Genomic DNA, 22,005 nt, shown 5'->3' with positions numbered 1-22,005 from the left:
ATCTGTAATTATAATTCTACTGTACAAGGGTCTAAACATATACACCCGTCACACAGTCACCTTAACAAGCTGTGATATTCCCATTACACACACAGGAATCTGTTGTTATAGTTGCTAGTCAATGCATGGTGTGAGTCTCACTTTGTTACCAAGTAGTAGTTAAGTAGTAGAGGACCAAAATGTAAACCCTTTCTCTAAAAGTTTGCTCTACTCTACTCTGTCATGCTTGCCTGCTTGCGATGCCTCTATCTCTCTCCTTGCTTATCTTTTGATCTCTGTCTCTGGCTTGCTCTCTCATGCCTCTCCTTCCTGCTCTGCCCCAGTACGCTTTGGTCTACAAACGTTTCAGCTTGCACCCGGATGACACCCTCTACTGGCAGCTTCCAGATCAGTTCAAATGGGATAAGGTAACAGTACGAGCCAGACCCAGCCCTCCTGCACCCTGCCTGGGTTTTTGGGTTCCTGTTAACTCCAGGGCCACAGACAGAACCACCCCACCCCTCCACCTCAACTAACAGAGCAGGGGAAGGGAAGGGCGGCATCACCTGACAACCCTGTGGAGTTTGGAGCTCCTGTTTATTTAAGTGATCATGCCAAACAAGCCAGTGTTTGGAGGATGTAATGGCACGGGTGTTGTTAGGCCCGAGACGAAATCGAGGGACGACAAACCGTGCCAATATATCCTCCAAACACCGGATTACCAACATATTCAAATAATGATTGACATATTTTCATTCCGAACGTTATTTTGATGAATTTATTCATACAATTTCATCCTTCCACAAGATATAGTCCCGACAAAAATCTAGGGTTGCTACGCAAGCCGGCTGGTCATTCGTTCTATCGGTTTGGTTGCTAGAGACGAGACCGTTCAGTCTTTTTGTTCTGTATCTATGGATGCAACCCAGCCCTTCAGTCTAAATGTTCCATGCCATACTGGCTGGCAACTTTCTTATCCCTTGCTTGCTAGCTAGCTAGCCAACAACGGCTAACTTACAGTCACCTCAAAAAGTGCAGTCAGAATAACAGCAAAGTAGCCGCATTTGCATTTATTTAAGCTGTTTTCTAGTGACATTTATTTGGATACATCCATAACAATGAGCTAATGAGGTGCGATTTCGCCTGGCATAGATAATGTGCTCACTCGTCAGGACACTGTTGTTCAGAGGAGTTAGCCAACAACACAGCTAACACAATCACATCAAACTGAAGCTGGAAAGACTGCAAACTAGCTGCCCTTCATTTTGTTTTACCTGTTTTCTATTGACATTTCTTTGTATATATCCATAAAAATGATGCCAGCTGATTCATGATTTAGACTGACTGAGAAACGCTGCCTGCCTGTCTGTCTCGTCCCGACTCCCGACACGTTCATTACTATGGGACAGCTGGAGATCCAATGTGAAACAATGTTGCAAATGTCAGAGGGACAGACAGCAAGGTTTAAACAAATCTCCGATGTTGAAAACAAAATGTTAGTCTAAAAGAAATGTGAGATAATGTCTAGATGCTTTTTATAGTGGAGATCAAGTTTATAAATTGCCTGGCTGCGCTGATGAGACAGTGGATTGCGCAGTCAGATGGAACAGAGTAAATAGGCATTTTAATGTCATAGATTTAGCAGGTGGTAACTTGTGAAATAGACCCCGGCTGGAATGCAGTTTTAACCAATCAACATTCAGGATTAGACCCACCTGTTGTATAATGATTCATAATCACTTCTCTAAGGGGTGGGAGGTCAGGCACGACTCATTTTGTATTGTAAACGATTCATGCCTAAAAGAAATAGAAAGACTGATTGGGATATGAAATCTCTTTTGTAATAGACGTAATCATAGATTCACTCGTTTGTCTCTTCCTGAAACATTGTAATGTTAGAGGCCTATAGTCATGTTTGTTTGAATGTCTCAATATAACGCTCAAAGGCTCACCAACAAAGTTAGATTTAGTATGCAACCTAATTTCTTTACCTTTACCAATGTTATAGGTGAGCTCCTACGGCGGTAAGCTGAAGTACACCATCAACTACGTAGCAGGACAGAGAGGAACAGCCATCGAGGACCCTGACATTCAGATTATTGTAAGTAGCTTATGCAGCAAAGTTACCAACTTCATTCATTCACTTCCATGTTATATTGCTGCATCCATTGCACACTCCATCCCACAAGTTATCAACTGAAATCACTTCCATGTATTGTGGTTGCATCCATTCACCTGTCATTGATTGGTTCTCCTTTTCATTGTTGCCCACAGGGAAATGACATCACGCTGGTGGCTCGTCAGCCATGGCAGAGGGGACAGGGGACAAGAGAGTCCCGCCAGTTTGAGGTTGTCTTCAGAGAGGTCAGTGTTCTACAGTAGTACAGATTACCTACATTTTATCATTTCAATTCAATAGAACTTTGTTGTCCCCAAATGGCAATTTGATTGCAACCTTTACCATCCATTCCTCATTGACACAGGTCACCCTAGCATCCTAGTAATAGCATAGTATTAACCTAACTCTGCTCTCTCTCTCCTGTAGGAGAACTGGCGTCGTCCAGACGGCATGCCTGCCACTCGGGAGCACCTGATGATGGTGCTGGCTGATCTGGATGACATCCTGGTGCGGGCCTCCTACTACACAGAGATGAGGTCCTCCAGCATCTCCGAGGTCAGCATGGAGGTGGCCGTGCCCAACTACAGCGGCCTGGCTCAGGCTCTAGAGGTGGAGCAGTGCCGCTGCCCGTCCGCCTACCAGGGACTCTCCTGTCAGGTAAGAGGAGCTCTCTCTCTCTCTCTCTCTCTCTCTCTCTCTCTCTCTCTCTCTCTCTCTCTCTCTCTCTCTCTCGCTCTGGCAATATTGACAAATGAACCTCTTAAATCTTATGGTTATGTACATTTAAACACTGAACAGACTTATTTTTTACTCCCGGAGAGAGCATGTTTAAAGGAGGACCAGGCTCTGTGTCCGGAAACCCACCCTTAGCGTGTCAAGTCCATGTGATGTTGTGTGATGAAAGTTGTACCACCTCTCCCACAGGACTGTGCACCTGGCTACACCAGAACCGGAGGTGGCCTGTACCTGGGCCACTGTGAGCTGTGTGAGTGCAACGGGCACTCTGACTCCTGCCACCCAGAGACTGGCATCTGTACGGTATGCAGCCCGGAGGATCTCTTTAAGGCAGTTGTTTTCATAAATGTTTCACTTTTTTGATTTAACCTTAATTTATCTAGGTTAGTCTCGTTGAGACGTCTTTTTAGTGGCCTTGTAGAAGATAGCGGTTGTTTTGAAATCAGTACACTGAATAACATCTGAGTGTCTGCTCTCCCACACCCCCAGAGCTGCCTCCACAACACCCAGGGAGTGCTGTGTGAGCAGTGTGCCCCGGGCTTCTTTGGGGACCCCACCGCTGGAACCCCAGAGGACTGCCAGCCCTGTGCCTGCCCCCACACAGACCCTGACAACCAGTGAGTAGGCTTTGTACATTACAACAAAGGGCTGTTACACACATAGACGCGCGCATAAACGCACACACTAACACTCGAAACTGACTTTTATCTTGTGTTGCATTTTAAATGATCTCATTCATATCTCTTACCTCTCATATCTTTTAAATCAAATCAAATAAAATGTTATTGGTCACATACACATGGTTAGCAGATGTTAATGCGAGTGTAGCATAATGCTTGTGCTTCTAGTTCCAACAGTGCGGTAATATCTAACAAATAATCAAACAATTCCCCAACAACTACCTAATACACAAAATTTAAAGGGGTGAATGAGAATATGTACATATACATATATGGATGAGCGATGGCCGAGCGGCATAGGTGCAATAGATGGTATAAAATACAGTATATACATATGATGAGTAATGTAAGGTATGTAAACATTATTGAAGTGCTATTATTTAAAGTGGCATTGTTTAAAGTGACTAGTGATCCATTTATTAAAGTGGCCAATGATTTCAAGTCTGTATGTAGGCAGCAGCCTCTCTGTGTTAGTGATGGCTGTTGAACAGTCTGATGGCCTTGAGATAGAAGCTGTTTTTCAGTCTCTCGGTCCCAGCTTTGATGCACCTGTAGTGACCTCGCCTTCTGGATGATAGCGGTGTGAACAGGCAGTGGCTCGGGTGGTTGTTGTCCTTGATGATCTTTTTGACCTTCTTGTGACATCAGGTGCTGTAGGTGTCCTGGAGGGCAGGTAGTTTGCCCTCCACCGATACTTGGAACAGATCCAAGTTGATATTATAATTAAGCAATAAGGCCCGAGGGGGTGTGATATATGGCCAATATACCACGGCTAAGGGCTGTTCTTATGCACAATGCAATGCGCAGTGCCTGCATTCAGCCCTTAGTTGTGGTATATTGGCCATATACGACAAACCCTTGATGTGCCTTATTGCTATTATAAACTGTTTACCAACACAATTCGAAATAAATGTTTTGTCATACCAGTGGTATACGGTCTGATATACCACAGCTGTTAGCCAATCAGCATTCAGGGCTCGAACCACCCAGTTTCTAATGCTGAATTAAGTATTCTGTACTTCATCTTTCTTCTCTGTGTATTTTCCAGGTTCTCCCCTACCTGTGAAAGCCTGGGTAATGGTGGTTATCAGTGCACTGCCTGCCAGCCTGGATACACTGGCCAGTACTGTGAACGGTAAGCTGACACAACTCTACTTTACCTATCTATTCTAGCCTGGTCCCAGATCTGTTTGTGCTGTCCTGTTGACTCCTGTGGTCATTGTCATGCTAAGTGATCATAGGAGTTGGCCATACAGCAGAGACAGAGCTAGGACCAGGCTGCTCTATTCAGACTAACTTTTCAGTGTCCTCTCTGTGGCATTCCACCACTGTCTGTCATTCTGTCATCACATTGACTCGTTATAATTTTGGTTTTTCTCATCTCCACAGCTGTGCACCTGGATATGTTGGAAATCCACAGGACAGGATTAAGTGTCGTCCATTCAGCAGTAAGTGAATGCAGTCAGCAAAAGAGCTGCACCGAAATGTATTTTCCCCATACTTGGTCAGGTCTCCCTTGGGAAAGAGGTATTCTGGACCCAATGGGACTACCTGGTAAAATAATAAATAAAATACTCGACTGTAACAGTAAGAGTGTCTCTCTGTGATCATTGCCAACGAACCTTTGACCCTTAACCTCTGACACAGCAGTGGCAGCCTCTCTGGTGGTGAAGGTGTACCCTGAGAGGGTGTTGGTGGCCCAGGGCAGCCCTGTGACCCTGCGGTGCCAGGTGACCGGCTCTCCACCCCACTACTACTACTGGTCCAGGGAAGACGGAAGGCTTGTCACCAACAGCGCCGACAGACGCGGACAAGGTAAAGTATACTGGACAGATCAGGTCTGGGTAGTGGAGTGTGAGACATGGCCTAGTATAAGAGCAATACATACACTGATGTAGTGTTATATAGTTGTACCTACATTATACACTTCTCAGTAAATACCTTATACTGGTGAAACATCCAGTACTAACTGTAGTAGAGAGCCTATTGAGGCCATTCCCCATGTTAATGTAAAGTTATTCTACAGTTGAAGTTGAAGTTTACATACACCTTAGCCAAATACATTTACAGTAAACTCAGTTTTTCACAATTCCTGACATTTAATCCTAGTAAAAATTCCCTCTGTTTTAGGTCAGTTAGGATCACCACTTTATTTTAAGAATGTGAAATGTCAGAATAATAGTAGAGAGAATGATTTATTTCAGCTTTTATTTCTTTCATCACATTCCCAGTGGGTCAGAAGTTTACATACACTCATTTAGTATTTGGTAGCATTGCCTTTAAATTGTTTAACTTGGGTCAAATGTTTCGGGTAGCCTTCCACAAGCTTCCCACAATAAGTTGGGTGAATTTTGTCCCATTCCTCCTGACAGAGCTGGTGTAACTGAGTCAGGTTTGTAGGCCTCCTTGCTCGCACACGCTTTTTCAGTTCTGCCCACAAATCTTCTATAGGATTGAGGTCAGGGCTTTGTGATGGCCACTCCAATACCTTGACTTTGTTGTCCTTAAGCCATTTTGCCACAACTTTGGAAGTATGCTTGGGGTCATTGTCCATTTGGAAGACCCATTTGCGACCAAGCTTTAACTTCCTGACTGATGTCTTGAGATGTTGCTTCAATATATCCACATCATTTTCCGTCCTCATGATGCCATCTATTTTGTGAAGTGCACCAGTCCCTCCTGCAGCAAAGCACCCCCACAACAGGATGTTGCCACCCGCGTGCTTCACGGTTGGGATGGTGTTCTTCAGCTTGCAAGCCTCCCCCTTTTTCCTCCAAACATAACGATGGTCATTATGGCCAAACAGTTCTATTTTTGTTTCATCAGACTAGAGGACATTTCTCCAAAAAGTATAATCTTTGTCCCCATGTGCAGATGCAAACTGTAGTCTGGCTTTTTTATGCCGATTTTGGAGCAGTGGCTTCTTCCTTGCTGAGCAGCCTTTCAGGTTATGTCGATATAGGACTTGTTTTACTGTGGATATAGATACTTTTATAACGAGTTTTATTGACTCCAACATAAATGTATGTAAACTTCCGACTTCAACTGTATATTCCTACCTGTTCTTTCAGGAGAGGAGCTGCATATCCCCAGTGTTCAACCCAGTGACGCAGGCATCTACGTCTGTACCTGCAGAGACCAACGCAACACCAACAGGAGCCGCGCTGAGATCATCGTCACAAGTACTACTTGTTAAATCATAAACCTTTTACTGAATGCACAAACATATTGAATTTCTAATAATTTTGTGATTATTTTTCCTGTGATCTTAGTCAGTTGTTGAATAGTTAAACTGGATTGAACTTATAAGATTTTTTTGTTTAAGTTTTGGCTCCAGCTAAATGTGGTCGAAGCTGAGATACAGTAAGTAATACATTTCTGGGGCTTTTAAATGTTTACTGAATGGTTTCTGTCTCCAGCTGTCTTATCCAAACCCATTGAAGTGACCATTGAGGAGCCCAAAGCACATAGCGTCACAGTTGGAGCAACAGTCAGCTTCATCTGCACAGCCAAGAGCAAGGTAACACTAGCTTCCAACATGGAGACATTAACACAATTCATTCTATTTATTTGGATATATCTTGGATGGTTGGCATTGTGCTTAATAAATTTGGCCATGAGAGAAAATGGTAGAAAACCATATTATTAGCATATTGTTATACAATTGTCCCCCTTTTATTGGCCCCTCTGTTGCATTGCTTTCTCTCTTACTTGTGTTTACTTCACATCTTGTACCCATCTGTCCCCTCCCAGTCTCCAGCCTACACCCTGGTGTGGACTCGGCGGGGTAACGGCAAGCTACCCAACAGAGCCATGGACTTCAACGGCATCCTGACCATCCAGAACGTCCAGCCTGAGGACGCTGGCATCTACGTGTGTACAGGCTCCAACATGTTTGCCATGGACGAAGGCACTGCCGTCCTCTACGTGCCAGGTTTGTGATCCCACACAGGCGCCATCAAACTGTTAGCCATCAGCCTCTATGCACCACCCTACAAGCTCTATTCCTCTCCTCAGCCCTTCCTTGAATGGTGCATGCCCCTGCTTGCTTTGGCTTTGCCTCCGTCCCCCTATATAATGCACTGCGTTAAATGTGTTTGTCCGCACCCTAGCTTCTGGCAAACAGCATAACCCCTGTCACTGACTCTCAACCCCCACTTTTCTAAATTCAGACAACCTCTCTCATGTCAAACCCTGTGTTAGGTTCTAATTCTTTATTCTGAAGTTTATTCTGCCCAGAGGATCAATACAGCTGCATTAGACAAAAACATTTTCACACAAGCACTGATATTTAACTGTTTCTCATAGGCTGAGTATCCTCCTACCCATCTGTACAAACATCGTTCTTTACTGCTAGGCAGGACACTAGTGATACGGGCAGAAACTTTTATTTCTCCCTTAAGATGACCTGACCTCAACCCCCCCTCCATCACTAATCCATGGCTCTCTCCCCTTATCAATGCCTGACCTGACCTCAACCCCCCCTCCATCACTAATCCATGGCTCTCTCCCCTTATCAATGCCTGACCTGACCTCAACCCCCCCTCCATCACTAATCCATGGCTCTCTCCCCTTATCAATGCCTGACCTGACCTCAACCCCCCCTCCATCACTAATCCATGGCTCTCTCCCCTTATCAATGCCTGACCTGACCTCAACCCCCCCATCCATCACTAATCCATGGCTCTCTCCCCTTATCAATGCCTGACACATGTAATCGCTTCCCTGCACTCAACACATAACAACCTTAATTGCACACACTATATACCATCCTCCTAAAAACCTTAACTTTTGGTGTAGACCCTCTAAACCTCAGCACTCCATCAGTGACATTAATAAGTATATTTCCTATTCTCAGAACCTTCAAATCTCTCCCTACTCTACCTGTTTCCCTGTTTCTGATGTTGGTGTCTCTATCTTTCTAACAATGATTGGACCTTCTTACTCTGTGTAAAACCTTTATGGTTCCAGGGGCAATGTACAGCTTGTGGATATTATAATTATTTTATTATGAAAAATAATGAAAAGGGCCATAATGGTAAGATATGTGTATGGTTTGTCCAAGAAATCATAGCACACAGTAGTCCTCAATGCTACCAAAGCCCAAAGATAACGCCCTCTCAAGAGTTTCAAGTAGTTTTAGTTACTATGCACTGTCACCACTCCCAATGGATTTACCAAAGAAGGTTGTCTTGCCCAGTGGCATATATTTTATTTATTTTCTAGTTACTTCCTGGTTTAATACTCAGTGATGACTGACCAATCCTTTGAATTGGGTCTCTGTTGCCATCGGTGATATCTCTTTTCTGATCTCTAGCTGTTGCTGTCTTCACTGTGGGTTCATGTAATCAGTGGTGGAGGTGGTGGTCTGGTAACTTTTCAATCACTTGTACACTAGTTTCTGCCTATTTCCTTACTAGCAGGGTGTTGGTTATTTGGTATGTTTCCTGAAGTCTGTAACCCTGGCTGGGACTGGTGGAGGTTTCTCCTTGAGCTGTAGTGGTTGATGAGGTACATGGGTGACAAGATGGGTGCTTAGTGACTGACTGGGAGGGACCAACATTCAAAAAGGACTTCAGCCTATCACCATCGAGGCATAAATGTACTTACAGTATAGTAAAAGGACTGTACTGAGTCTACTTACCCAATCCCAATCTCAACCCCCTCTCGAGGGTGACGTGAGGATCACATAGGGACAGAAGCAATCCCACTCTGTATAAAAACCAGATCCTTTGTTTGTTTCCTGATTGTTTTGATGAATGTTAATGTTGACAATGGTGCTATCAGCCTTGTAGCAGGTGAAGATACCTGTGGTTGAACTTTAAACTTTAGGTTAGTAGTATATCTATCTATGGCTGCTTTTATTGTCTGTTATCTGGATGGGAGTAGTAAGGGGGTCCAAGGCATTGCATTGCCAATTGTAAGTAAGGTGGCTTGTTTTGCATCGTACTATCCAGTAAGTGTTAATTAGACTCAAAGGAAATGTGTTGAAGATTTGACTTGAAATTTGAAAGATCATTGAGACTAGTTTGATTTCAACGCTTTCATAAATCACACGTGTTGTATAATATTTTTATTGCAGTTCAGCATTTTCATATTTTTAAAATCAAGGGCAAATAATATTTTTTTAATTGATTCACTTTTTTGAACCTAAATGTTATCTGAACATAATATATAAAATTTGATAAAAGTTAAATAAACGACTACATACCTAGATTTATATAGCGATATATTAGTTCCTTTCTTGGCTAGTAATTGATTTGAGAGAACAGGCAGTACTCATCCATTTACTTACATGATAAAAGCATGGTTTACATTTATTTTGAGAACAGATCAAAAGTTTATAATCATTTTCAATGTTTTGTCATTGCATTTTTATGTTTTAAATGTTTCTCGTCAAACATTTTTTAAATATATTTTGTTGTTGTTGATATACAGTATCTTATTAAGAGAACAAGAGAGTGGCTGAAATATGCCAATTGAAATCTCGCTAGTGGGCTGATAGAGACAGAATGCGCAGTCCACAGACAGTTTGAGATGCCTCATCATCCTACTATGTTATTTTAGTTTGAACTTTTCATTTCAACTTTTATAACTATTGTTTTACACTGTATTTAAATCATCTAGATATCTAAAGGTGCTGTTTCAAAGAGATTGTACTTTACACTATACTATGTACTGATTACATTTTTTTTTTAAATACCTGATGTAACATACAAATATCACAATGTATTTTATTTATCTTAACTGTGAAAATGTTTGTGAAAATATAAATTTGATTAAAATAGTGATAGAGACCAGAGATATGACAGAGTCATATGGAGTGAGACTTCAATGGAACAGAAGATATTTCCTCCCTCATGGTACAAGGCACCAGACCTTCGTACGTCAATTATTTTGGATGTATTGTAAATTAACTAATTGTAAGGTGTTGATGTAATGGCATTAATGACTATCAGACCCTTCTTCACTATGGCCTACTTGTCAAGGATAAGCCAACCCACCATTGTTTAAACCACAAGCTGTATATGGTTGAAAACATTAAAGAGAACCATTCTAAACACAAATCGAAAGGTTCAATCAATGGAAGTAAAGTTTTTACAACTAGTTTGTATAACTACTAACATGCATGCTCTGTATGTGGCCCTCAGTTCTCTTTGTGCTTGTTTGTACTCAGTCCAACCATACCGTTTTCATTGTTGTGTTCTTGTCTCATTGTGTTCTGTGCATGTTTGTGTAGTAGAACTAGTTGACTTTGAATCCAAACTTGCTTTCGCTGAGTAGACACATTCACTGTTACACCAGCAAATGACCGTAGTTCATATCAGTGACACGTTTTATACAGAAAAGAAAATATTTAAACACAGCACTGTATGTTGTATGAACACAATGACACAATCTCCAAGGTGATATGCCCTTAATCTTAACCAGTATCCACAGAACCATATCCCAGAAATCACACAATTACTAACATTGTATCCAAGGGTAAGTATGTGATGATTGTGAATATAAAACTATGAATGCAATAGCACCATCTATGACCATCATAAAAAAAGACACCTCTTACTCTTTAGCCTGAATGGGATGTAACGTCTGGATCAGAGGACCTCAATATTGCGTGCCTCTCAATCCCAGAAAATTGACAGAGCTCTTTGAAGACAGGCCTGTTCTAAATAGCCCAATTATATATCCTGGTCTGAATTGGAGAAACGATTTGAATACTTTGAATACATGATGGGAAAGGTGGCGCCTATTGCGTTCAAGTTATGTTATGTTCCTTGCCGATCATTCTGCTGTTGTATTGTTGTGTCTTGTGCATTTTGGAAAATCGCTGGCATAAGAAACACCAGGCAGTACTTGGATGGACCACAGCATTCTGATTACTGACTGGGCCACAGACTCAGTGGGAGGTGCATTGGATGATGATTCCAATGCCAGTGTTCCATCATTGCCCTGGAGACTCACCTGTCAGTTTGCCTGTCCTGTCCTGCCCTTCCTTCCTCCTTTCCCCATTTCCAGAGGCCTCACAGACTCCGACGTTTTACACAGCCTATGAAATGTTTGAAGGACATAGAAAGCGTAAGTGGGTATGGCATGGCCACACCTCTCCACCACACCTCCACCTCATCCCTGGAGGGCTCCTCCCTCTCTCTGTCACGCATGCGCATTCATCTACCTTTGCCTTCAGCATGGATGTGGTGGTCGGGTAATGCCCATGTACAATCAACCATAGGGATTACATACAGTTCACACTTCACATAAGGTTGTAGGGTTATACAGTTATATGGTTATATGGTTAACTGGACTATAGGTTAGAATGCATCTGCAGAGTTATTCATTCAAATGTAAATATGCAATTCTTATTGCTTGCTCTGCATTTTGTCTCCTCAAACATACAGTATATGAACAGACAATTCTCTTGATAACATATGATAATATGTTTACATACAGTATCATGATAATACCGTTGAAGTCGGAAGTTTACATACACTTAGGTTGGAGTCATTAAAACTCATTTTTCAACCACTCCCACACATTTCTTGTTAACAAACAATAGTTTTGGCAAGTCGGTTAGGACATCTACTAATTTTTCCAACAATTGTTTACAGACAGATTATTTCACTTATAATTCACTGTATCACAATTCCAGTGGGTCAGAAGTTTACATACACGAAGTTCACTGTGCCTTTAAACAGCTTGGAAAATTCCAGAAAATGATGTCATGGCTTTAGAGGCTTCTGATAGGCTAATTGACATCATTTGAGTCAATTGGAGGTGTACCTGTGGATGTATTTCAAGGCCTACCTTCAAACTCAGTGCCTCTTTGCTTGACATCATGGGAAAATCAAAAGAAATCAGCCAAGACCTCAGAAAAAAAATTGTAAACCTCCACAAGTCTGGTTCATCCTTGGGAGCAATTTCCAAACGCCTGAAGGTATCACGTTCATCTGTACAAACAATAGTACGCAAGTATAAGCCACGCAGCAGTCATACCGCTCAGGAAGAAGATGCATTCTGTCTCCTAGAGAAGAAGGTACTTTGGTGCAAAAAGTGCAAATCAATCCCAGAACAACAGCAAAGGACCTTGTGAAGATGCTGGAGGAAACAGGTACAAAAGTATCTATATCCACAGTAAAACAAGTCCTATATCGACATAACCTGAACGGCCGCTCAGCAAGGAGAAGCCACTGCTCCAAAACCGCCATAAAAAAGCCAGACTACAGTTTGCAACTGCACATGGAGACAAAGATCGTACTTTTTGGAGAAATGTCCTCTGGTCTGATGAAACAAAAATAGAACTGTTTGGCCATAATGACCATCAATATGTTTGGAGGAAAAAGGGGGAAGCTTGCAAGCCGAAGAACACCATCCCAACCGTGAAGCACGCGGGTGGCAACATCCTGTTTTGGGGGTGCTTTGCTGCAGGAGGGACTGGTGCACTTCACAAAATAGATGGCATCATGAGGACGGAAAATTATGTGGATATATTGAAGCAACATCTCAAGACATCAGTCAGGAAGTTAAAGCTTGGTCGCAAATGGGTCTTCCAAATGGACAATGAGCATACTTCCAAAGTTGTGGCAAAATGGCTTAAGGACAACAAAGTCAAGGTATTGGAGTGGCCATCATAAAGCACTGACCTCAATCCTATAGAAGATTTGTGGGCAGAACTGAAAATGTGTGTGTGAGGAAGAAGGCCTACAAACCTGACTCAGTTACACCAGCTCTGTCAGGTTGGAATAGGCCAAAATTCACCCAACTTATTGTGGGAAGCTTGTGGAAGGCTACCCGAAACGTTTGACCCAAGTTAAACAATTTAAAGGCAATGCTACCAAATGCTAATTGAGTGTATGTAAACTTCTGACCCACTGGGAATGTGATGAAAGAAATAAAAGCTGAAATAAATAATTCTCTCCTCTATTATTCTGACATTTCACATTCTTAAAATATAGTGGTGATCCTAACTGACCTAAAACAGGGAATTTTTTACTAGGATTAAAAATCAGGAATTGTGAAAAACTGAGTTTAAATGTATTTAGCTAAGGGGTATGTAAACTTCCGACTTCAACTGTATATGTTCATATTACTCTTGACACCTTATAGACTTTAGTTATTATAGTACAGAATAGATTGTACATGAGCATTACTAGGTCTTGCCTGGCTCGTCTGGCTACTATGGTATGGGTCCATTGGTGCAGGTGCATGCTCATTCATGTGGGAAGCTCCTCTCGAGTCCATTTACCAACTTTACTTTTCACCCATTAAGTCCCTCATGCACTTCATCTCAGGTCCCCTCCGGTTTTCCATCTGCACAAAACATTCACACTCACTTTTTTAACACCACACCAGTGTATGACAACAACTAATGCACATTTTAGTACAGTTATCTGATCCGAGATCAGATCTCCATCTTTATGTTATAACCTCAAGTATCTGATGTATTTAGAGAGAAAGTTACATACTAAATATGACATTCTGTCTTATTATTCTATCTAGACTTGAGTAGTTAGCTTGTTGTCTTCCAATCAGCACTCAACACAGAGGAGACACCACCCACACTTTCCCCATCTGCATTCTGCTTGATGATCCCACACAGGGACACACACTGGTCTGGAATAGCTGTCATAGTGTGCTTCAAACATCATGCTGTGCCTAACACACCACATCCCGATCATGGCTGTTAGCTCTCTGGAGCCCAGGGGGAGAACTATCTGCCATTCCTCTCATCATGCTCACCTCCCCCTCGACAGATATCATCCTTCAACCGTCCATCACAGTGAATGTTTCAATAAGGTATACTGTATACTTAATGGCCTGTTGTAACCTCACCACCTACTTACTGAAGTTCTCTATTCTACATTACTAAGTTCACACAGTTCAACTGACCTAGGTCACATGTCTCAATATTGAGACAAGCTAAATCATTAGATCAATTTGAGAAAGTGTACTAGTCAGTGCCCAGCCCCTCAGATAACAAAGATGATGAAATATAGTCAGTCTCTCTCTCTCAGGTCAGTGAGTCCCAGACCCAGACCAGGGCTTATCTCGGAGCTTAGATAGCCTGATAGTCCTCCCTGGATGCTGAAAGGGGGCTTTCTTTTGCTCTGTCGCCCTGGGATCAGATGGGATTCAATGTGGCTGGGGATCAGCGGCCAGCCAAGCTGGCACAGAGAGCTGTGCCCAGAGAGCCATGTGCCCAGTCAAGGCCAGCCTGCCTCCTCTCATCTGTGTCGGCTGCACAGAGGGCCCTGGCTGCGAAGGGGTAATTTCTAGGCGTAGGCCACGTACCCAGCCCTGTCCCGCCACCCTCTCTCTGCCCTTCCTCATTAACATTGACACATAGACACAGTCTTGGCCTGAGTGAGTCAGGACCCAGCCTTGCTGAACTACAGCCAACATGTACTCTAAACTGATGTCACTTGATTCTGTAAAGTACTGGTCTGGTAGCAGTGGAGGCTGGGACGCAGTAAATGGAATGGCATCAAACACATGGAAACCATGCGTTTGATGTATTTGATACCATTCCACCTATTCCGCTCCAGCCCTTACTACGACCCCGTCCTCCCCAATTAAGGTGCCACCAACCCCCTGTGTCTGTTAGCCATTACTACCCGCGAAATGTTAAAGCCCCTTCCTGCAGAAAAGCCCCTGCCCTTTGTGAACACAAACGCCCCATACTTTGGAGTCTGTCTGTTTCTGAGCAGTTGCTGAACTGTTCTCTGCCTTTATTGTAGCTGCCGAGGGGTCCGAGCCAGTGGCTACCGCCACTCCACCTGTCCTGACCATCCAGCAAGGAGGCCGCGCTGAGTTCCGCTGTACTGTGACTGGCAACCCTACCCCAGCCATCGAGTGGATAGGTAAGGAAGGCATGTAGCTAGCGGTAGACCTACAGCATAAACTAAGCCAGTCAATTAGTTTAGTCAGTTGCTGGCTAAGTCAATTAGGAACACATTCATTCGCATGTATAACGACCTGTTATGATCTTGTATTTGAATAGCTGTTAATAGAAGTATACATTCACACTGTATAATGGCATAACTGACAAAAGGGGGGGGGTGATCTTATGTGTTTCTAGGTGGAGGTCCTGGTAACAGAATGAGCCCCAATGCTGTGGTCCGTGGAGGAGTACTGACCATCCCTGCTGTGGAGAGGGGGGATGAGGGGGAGTACGTCTGCAAGGCCCTCAACACCCACGGAGAACACACGGCACGGGCTGTCCTCTACGTACACAGTGGGTCTCAACATCAACAGCAGGCCAATGTCACAGGTTCATGGGGTGGTATTCTTACTTGAGATCTACACGCAAGTCTTCTATTGAGCTCGAAGAAGGATTTATGGATGCTCTGAGGTCTGAGTTGTGTGTACTTATCTCAACTGTGAATATGCCCAATATTGTTGTTCGTCACTAGTTACCACAGCCACAAAGTCCTTATTTCTACAATTTATCTTCTTAAAATATGATTTTAAACCACAGGAGGTTGGAGGCACCTTAATTGGGGAGGACGGGTTCATGGTAATGACTGGAGTGGTATGAGTGGAATGGTATCAAATACATAAAACACATGGTTTCCATGTGTTTGATGCCATTCCATTCGCTCCGTTCCAGACATTATTATGAGCCGTCCTCCCCTCTGCAGCTTGACTTTTTAAACCTAACCTTAACCTTAACCTCACTGCTAACCTTATACCTAACCCTAACTTTAAATTAAGACCAAAAAGCAAATTTTTGTTTTCATGAATTTTTACAAAATTGCCCATTTTGACTTTGTGGCTGTGGTAACTACTGACAACCCATATTGTCTACCAGTCTTGTTGGGTCCTCATTTGGGTATATTCTGTGTTCTTCCTGTGTGTTTAAATGCTTCAGGTGCCAGCCTGCCCCACGTGCAGGTGAGCCCCCAGAGAGTAGACATCCATGAGGGGGAGACGCTGAGGCTGTACTGCAGGGCTGGAGGCACGCCCAGCCCCGGACTCACCTGGAAGAAACAGGGAGGACAACTTCCTCCGCAGGTAAACACTGGTCCTTCCTATCTGATACTTTCTGTCTAGGATATATACTGATCTTAAGAGTAGCTACATAGAGTGCCTTCAGAAAGTATGTATTTATAGCCCTTGATTTTGTTGTGTTACATCCTGAATTTAAAATATAATTTTTTTGTCACTGGCCTACACACAATACCCCATAATGTCAAAGTGGAATTATGTTTCTCAACATTTTTACGATGTCTTGAGTCAATAAGTATTCAACCACTTTGTTATGGCAAGCCTAAATAAGTTCAGGAGTAAACATTTGCTTAACAAGTCAGATAATAAGTTGCATGGACTCACTATGTGTGCAATAATAGTGTTTAACATGATTTTTTAATGACTACTTCATCTCTGTTCCCCATACATACAATTATCTGGAAGGTTCCTTAGTCGAGCAGGGAATTCCAAACAAAGATTTAACCACAAAGACCAGGGAGGTTTTCCAATGCCTTGCAAAGAAGTGTAGATGGGGTATTGGTAGATGGGTAAAAATACAGACGTTGAATATTAATTACACTTTGGATGGTGTATTAATACACCCAGTTGTTACAAAGATACAGGTGTCCTTCCTAACTCAGTTGCCAGAGAGGAAGGACACTGCTCATGGATTTCACCATGATGCCAATGGTGACTTTAAAACAGTTACAGAGTTTAATGGCAGTGATATGGAGAAAGCTGAGGATGGATCAACAACATTGTAGTTACTCCACAATACTAACCTAATTGACAGAGTGAAAAGAAGAAAGCCTGTACAGAATAAAAATATTCCAAAACATGCATCTTGTTTGCAACAAGACACTAAAGTAATACAGCAAAAAAAATTGGCAAAGCAATTAACATTTTGTCCTGAATACAAAGTATTATGTTTGCGGCAAATCCAATACAACACATTACTGAGTGCCACTCTCCATAATTTCAAGCATAGTGGTGGCTGCATTATGTTATGGGTATGCTTCTAATTGTTAAGGACTGGGGAGTTTTTCAGGATAAAAAAAGAAGCAGAATGGAGCTAAGCACAGGCAAAATCCTAGAGGAAAACCTGGTTCAGTCTGCATTCCACCAGACACTGGAAGATGAATTAATCTTTCAGCAGGACAATAACCTAAAACCCAAGGCCAAATATACACTGGAGTTGCTAACTAAGATGACATTGAATCATTCCTGAGTGGCCGAGTTACAGTTTTGACTTAAATCTACATGAAAATCTATAGCAAGCTATGATCAGCAACCAATTTGACAGAGCAAAAAATGTACAATCCAGGTGTGAAAAGCTCTTAGAGACCTACCCATAAAGACTCACTGCCAAAGGTGCTTTTACAAAGTATTCACTCAGGGGTGTGAATACTTATGTTAATAAGATATTTCTGTATTTGATTTTCAATACATTTGCAAACATTAAAAAAAAACATGTTTTCACTTTTCCATTATGGGGTATTGTGTGTTGATAGGTGGAGCAAAAAATTATTTGAATCCTTTTCGAATTTAGGAATGTATAGTAAGTCAAGGAGTATGAATACTTTCTCAAGACACTCACTGTATATATTGTATACAGCAGGGGTGTCGAACTCACCTTGCCCCGGGTGCCGCATTCAGTCTTCAACGAGGTCTGCACAGAAAATGTTCTTGCCATCCAAATTTGCCAAAAATTGTCCTTTATCGATTGTTTTTGGAATTCTCGATGCTCCCTGACTGTCTAGTGATTATTAGCGAGCTGGACAGTCAAGAAACTGTATGAATATAGATCCATTACCATTTCTACACAGTTTGGTTTTATTTTTTTTATTTTACTCAAACCACCCGCGGGCCGGATTGGACCCCCTCGTGAGCCGGATCCGGCCTGCGAGCCATATGTTTGACATCCCTGGTATACAGTATTTGGTGCTGGTATCTCACCATGCTATTGAAAGGGTTGTGTTGGTGAAAAAGTGAATTCTGGTGTACAGTATTTTGACCAATCTTTATTGTTTTTTTCCTTCTTGTGTTTCCTTCCTCCCTTTTTTTATTCCCACCCTTTTTTCCTTGACGTTTTGCTCAGGCCATTCCTTCTCACGGTTTCCATCAGTTTAAAAGCAACAGTCTCGATGTGTTACAGAAACGTATTGACGAGCTGCAGGTCTGTCCATCTGTCCTGTCTTTACGTCTGTCTGTCTATCTGTCTCGTCTCTTACTTCCCACCTGTTGTCCTCTACTGACCTTGCCTAAACACACTGTCAACTAAATGCATGATCAAACGTGTCTTTGATTCATCATCACACACAGTAACTGCTATTAATTCACTACAAGCAAATAGCTGCTTACAAAGTCTCCATGAGAAATAGTAGTTCAGTATTACTGTAAAAAAAACATCATCAACAACAACAACAGCAAGCTGGGTGTGAAGCTCTACTTATGGCATGGTTTCGTTGTTGTTTTATAAATGTTCCATCCATCCATGTCCTTCATTTTCTCATTTATCCACCATCTTTAGGGATGGGGGAAACAATTGATACAGTTACATGTCACAATATTATTTTTGGATTGATATTTGGCTCCAGGTATCAATTTGTAAAAAAGTTTTGGCTACTGTAGGTAGCATTAGCTAGGGCTAGTTGTCTATACGCCGGTGTTTTTCATCGTATAGCTTTTGAAATAGTTTTCAACATGTTTTCAGCACTTTTATTTCCCTGACTGATCAAAACTCGTTTTTTCATGCTGTCTCTTGTCTCTCTGCAGCAGATAAATAGTGAGCAATATGTTTGGAACATCACATTGCAATAAAATCGCAGTATCGAATCGCAATACATATAGATTTGTGAGAATCGCGTACATATGGTATAGGCACTTAAGTATGGTGAAAATATCGTATCGTGAGGCCCCTCTCAATTCCCAGCCCTAACCATCATCATATCATCCCTGACATATTTGTTTCCTAAACCAACTATTTACCATTTTGCTCACATTATTATTATTCCTGTATGTACATGCCAAGGCCCCAGGTCGTAGCTAGGTATTTGGGACATAGTCTCCTCATGCCAGGCACTTGTCCCCCTCGAGGGGCTTTGGGTTAGTCCCTCCGTACCTCGTGTCTCCTCCGCCAGCCCATGCTCAGGGCTCTGTTTTGTTCTGCCTCAGACAGCTTCAGCGTTGTGTCAGCTTTTCCCATGGGGACTCAGGCTCTGCCGTGCGGCCACGCAGACATTCTGTGTACTTTAGCAAATGGGTTGCTTTGAAAACTTCTGAATGGGTTCAGACACACATTGAGCCGGCTCTGCCTCAGCCACTGCTCACTTTAGCCAGGCCCTCACGGTTGACTAGGCCGGAGCTAAGCAGCTTTGTCCACGGATGGAAGGCAAACTACCACCACCCCCAGGATACTGTAATCCACCCAGCCCAGCCACACCCCTTTAAATTCTCTCTCCAGCCCCACCCCTTTAAATTCTCTCTCCAGGCACACCTGTTTAAATTCTCTCTCCAGACACACCTGTTTAAATTCTCTCTCCAGCCACACCCCTTTAAATTCTCTCTCCAGACACACCTGTTTAAATTCTCTCTCCAGCCACACCCCTTTAAATTCTCTCTCCAGCCCCACCCCTTTAAATTCTCTCTCCAGGCACACCCCTTTAAATTCTCTCTCCAGACACACCTGTTTAAATTCTCTCTCCAGGCACACCCCTTTAAATTCTCTCACCAGCCACACCCCTTTAAATTCTCTCTCCAGACACACCCCTTTAAATTCTCTCTCCAGACACACCTGTTTAAATTCTCTCTCCAGACACACCCCTTTAAATTCTCTCTCCAGACACACCTGTTTAAATTCTCTCTCCAGACACACCCCTTTAAATTCTCTCTCCAGCCCCACCCCTTTAAATTCTCTCCCCAGACACACCTGTTTAAATTCTCTCTCCAGACACACCTGTTTAAATTCTCTCTCCAGCCACACCCCTTTAAATTCTCTCTCCAGACACACCTGTTTAAATTCTCTCTCCAGCCACACCCCTTTAAATTCTCTCTCCAGACACACCCCTTTAAATTCTCTCTCCAGCCACACCCCTTTAAATTCTCTCACCAGCCACACCCCTTTAAATTCTCTCTCCAGACACACCCCTTTAAATTCTCTCTCCAGCCATACCCCTTTAAATTCTCTCTCCAGACACACCTGTTTAAATTCTCTCTCCAGACACACCTGTTTAAATTCTCTCTCCAGACACACCTGTTTAAATTCTCTCTCCAGCCACACCCCTTTAAATTCTCTCTCCAGACACACCTGTTTAAATTCTCTCTCCAGACACACCCCTTTAAATTCTCTCTCCAGACACACCTGTTTAAATTCTCTCTCCAGACACACCTGTTTAAATTCTCTCTCCAGACACACCTGTTTAAATTCTCTCTCCAGCCACACCCCTTTAAATTCTCTCTCCAGACACACCCCTTTAAATTCTCTCTCCAGCCACACCCCTTTAAATTCTCTCTCCAGACACACCTGTTTAAATTCTCTCTCCAGCCACACCCCTTTAAATTCTCTCTCCAGACACACCCCTTTAAATTCTCTCTCCAGACACACCCCTTTAAATTCTCTCTCCAGCCACACCCCTTTAAATTCTCTCTCCAGCCACACCCCTTTAAATTCTCTCTCCAGCCACACCCCTTTAAATTCTCTCTCTAGAGTCTAGACACACCCCTTTAAATAATGTCTTTAGGTGTACTCTATTCTCAGCTGTAACACTGGCCACTGTTCACGTTGATGGTTGTAATACTGTATGGTTGTAAGGTTGTAAATTATAGTAAGGTCCACTCTGTCCATTATAGTTCAAGTGTAAAGTAGTTGCTTAGAGTTGATGTAGTGAGTGGTTGTAAGTATTAGTAAACATCTGTAATGCATTACCAGGGATTTCATACTGTGCAGAGGAGCTTTGTATTGCTTGAAAGCATTGTATTGGCTCGAAGCACTATGTCTAATATGTCAATTCCCTAACAGTTTCCCAGTCCTGTCATCATTGTACTGAATCATTTTAACAACTCAACAACAATTATTTTAAGTATACAAAAGTATACAATAACATGTGCTACTATACCTACTGTAGTGTACCCTACTGTAGTATATCCTACTGTAGTATATCCTACTGAAGTGTATGATACCTACTGTAGTGTACCCTACTGTAGTATATCCTACTGAAGTGTATGACTACCTACTGTAGTGTACCCTACTGTAGTATATCCTACTGAAGTGTATGACTACCTACTGTAGTGTACCCTACTGTAGTATATCCTACTGAAGTGTATGACTACCTACTGTAGTGTACCCTACAGTAGTATATCCTACTGAAGTGTATGACTACCTACTGCATTGTATCCTACTGTAGTGTATGGTACTGTAGTGTATCCTGCTATAGTGTATGACTACCTAGTAGTGTATCCTACTGTAGTATATCCTACTGAAGTGTATGCTACTGTAGTGTATGCTACTGTAGTGTATCCTACTGTAGT

General features: G+C 42.5%; 1 protein-coding gene across 16 annotated transcripts in view; it reads left to right on the top strand.

The window, feature by feature from the left end:
• The window catches only part of hspg2 (heparan sulfate proteoglycan 2), a 198,342-nt gene that overhangs the window by 141,963 nt on the left and 34,374 nt on the right, over positions 1-22,005 (top strand). For 11 of the 16 annotated variants that reach the window (XM_045696264.2, XM_045696273.2, XM_045696263.2 and 8 more), the window contains 17 exons: positions 324-407; positions 1,988-2,080; positions 2,254-2,343; positions 2,525-2,755; positions 3,023-3,136; positions 3,323-3,450; positions 4,562-4,648; positions 4,903-4,961; positions 5,161-5,328; positions 6,585-6,695; positions 6,933-7,033; positions 7,267-7,447; positions 11,533-11,592; positions 15,249-15,371; positions 15,590-15,745; positions 16,382-16,524; positions 18,578-18,655. In XM_045696264.2, the coding sequence (XP_045552220.2) occupies positions 324-407; positions 1,988-2,080; positions 2,254-2,343; positions 2,525-2,755; positions 3,023-3,136; positions 3,323-3,450; positions 4,562-4,648; positions 4,903-4,961; positions 5,161-5,328; positions 6,585-6,695; positions 6,933-7,033; positions 7,267-7,447; positions 11,533-11,592; positions 15,249-15,371; positions 15,590-15,745; positions 16,382-16,524; positions 18,578-18,655 (2,007 nt within the window). The remainder of the gene's footprint in view (positions 1-323; positions 408-1,987; positions 2,081-2,253; positions 2,344-2,524; positions 2,756-3,022; positions 3,137-3,322; positions 3,451-4,561; positions 4,649-4,902; positions 4,962-5,160; positions 5,329-6,584; positions 6,696-6,932; positions 7,034-7,266; positions 7,448-11,532; positions 11,593-15,248; positions 15,372-15,589; positions 15,746-16,381; positions 16,525-18,577; positions 18,656-22,005) is intronic. The other 5 variants (XM_082962171.1, XM_014146824.3, XM_045696267.2 and 2 more) reach the window with 4 other exon arrangements.

Source organism: Salmo salar, chromosome 15 (genome assembly GCF_965601325.2).
Source record: "Salmo salar chromosome 15, fSalSal1, whole genome shotgun sequence".
In the NCBI taxonomy this organism is placed as follows: Eukaryota; Metazoa; Chordata; class Actinopteri; order Salmoniformes; family Salmonidae; genus Salmo; species Salmo salar.
The sequence above is the reverse complement of the archived record's forward strand: the minus strand, read 5'-3'. Positions and strand labels throughout refer to the sequence as shown.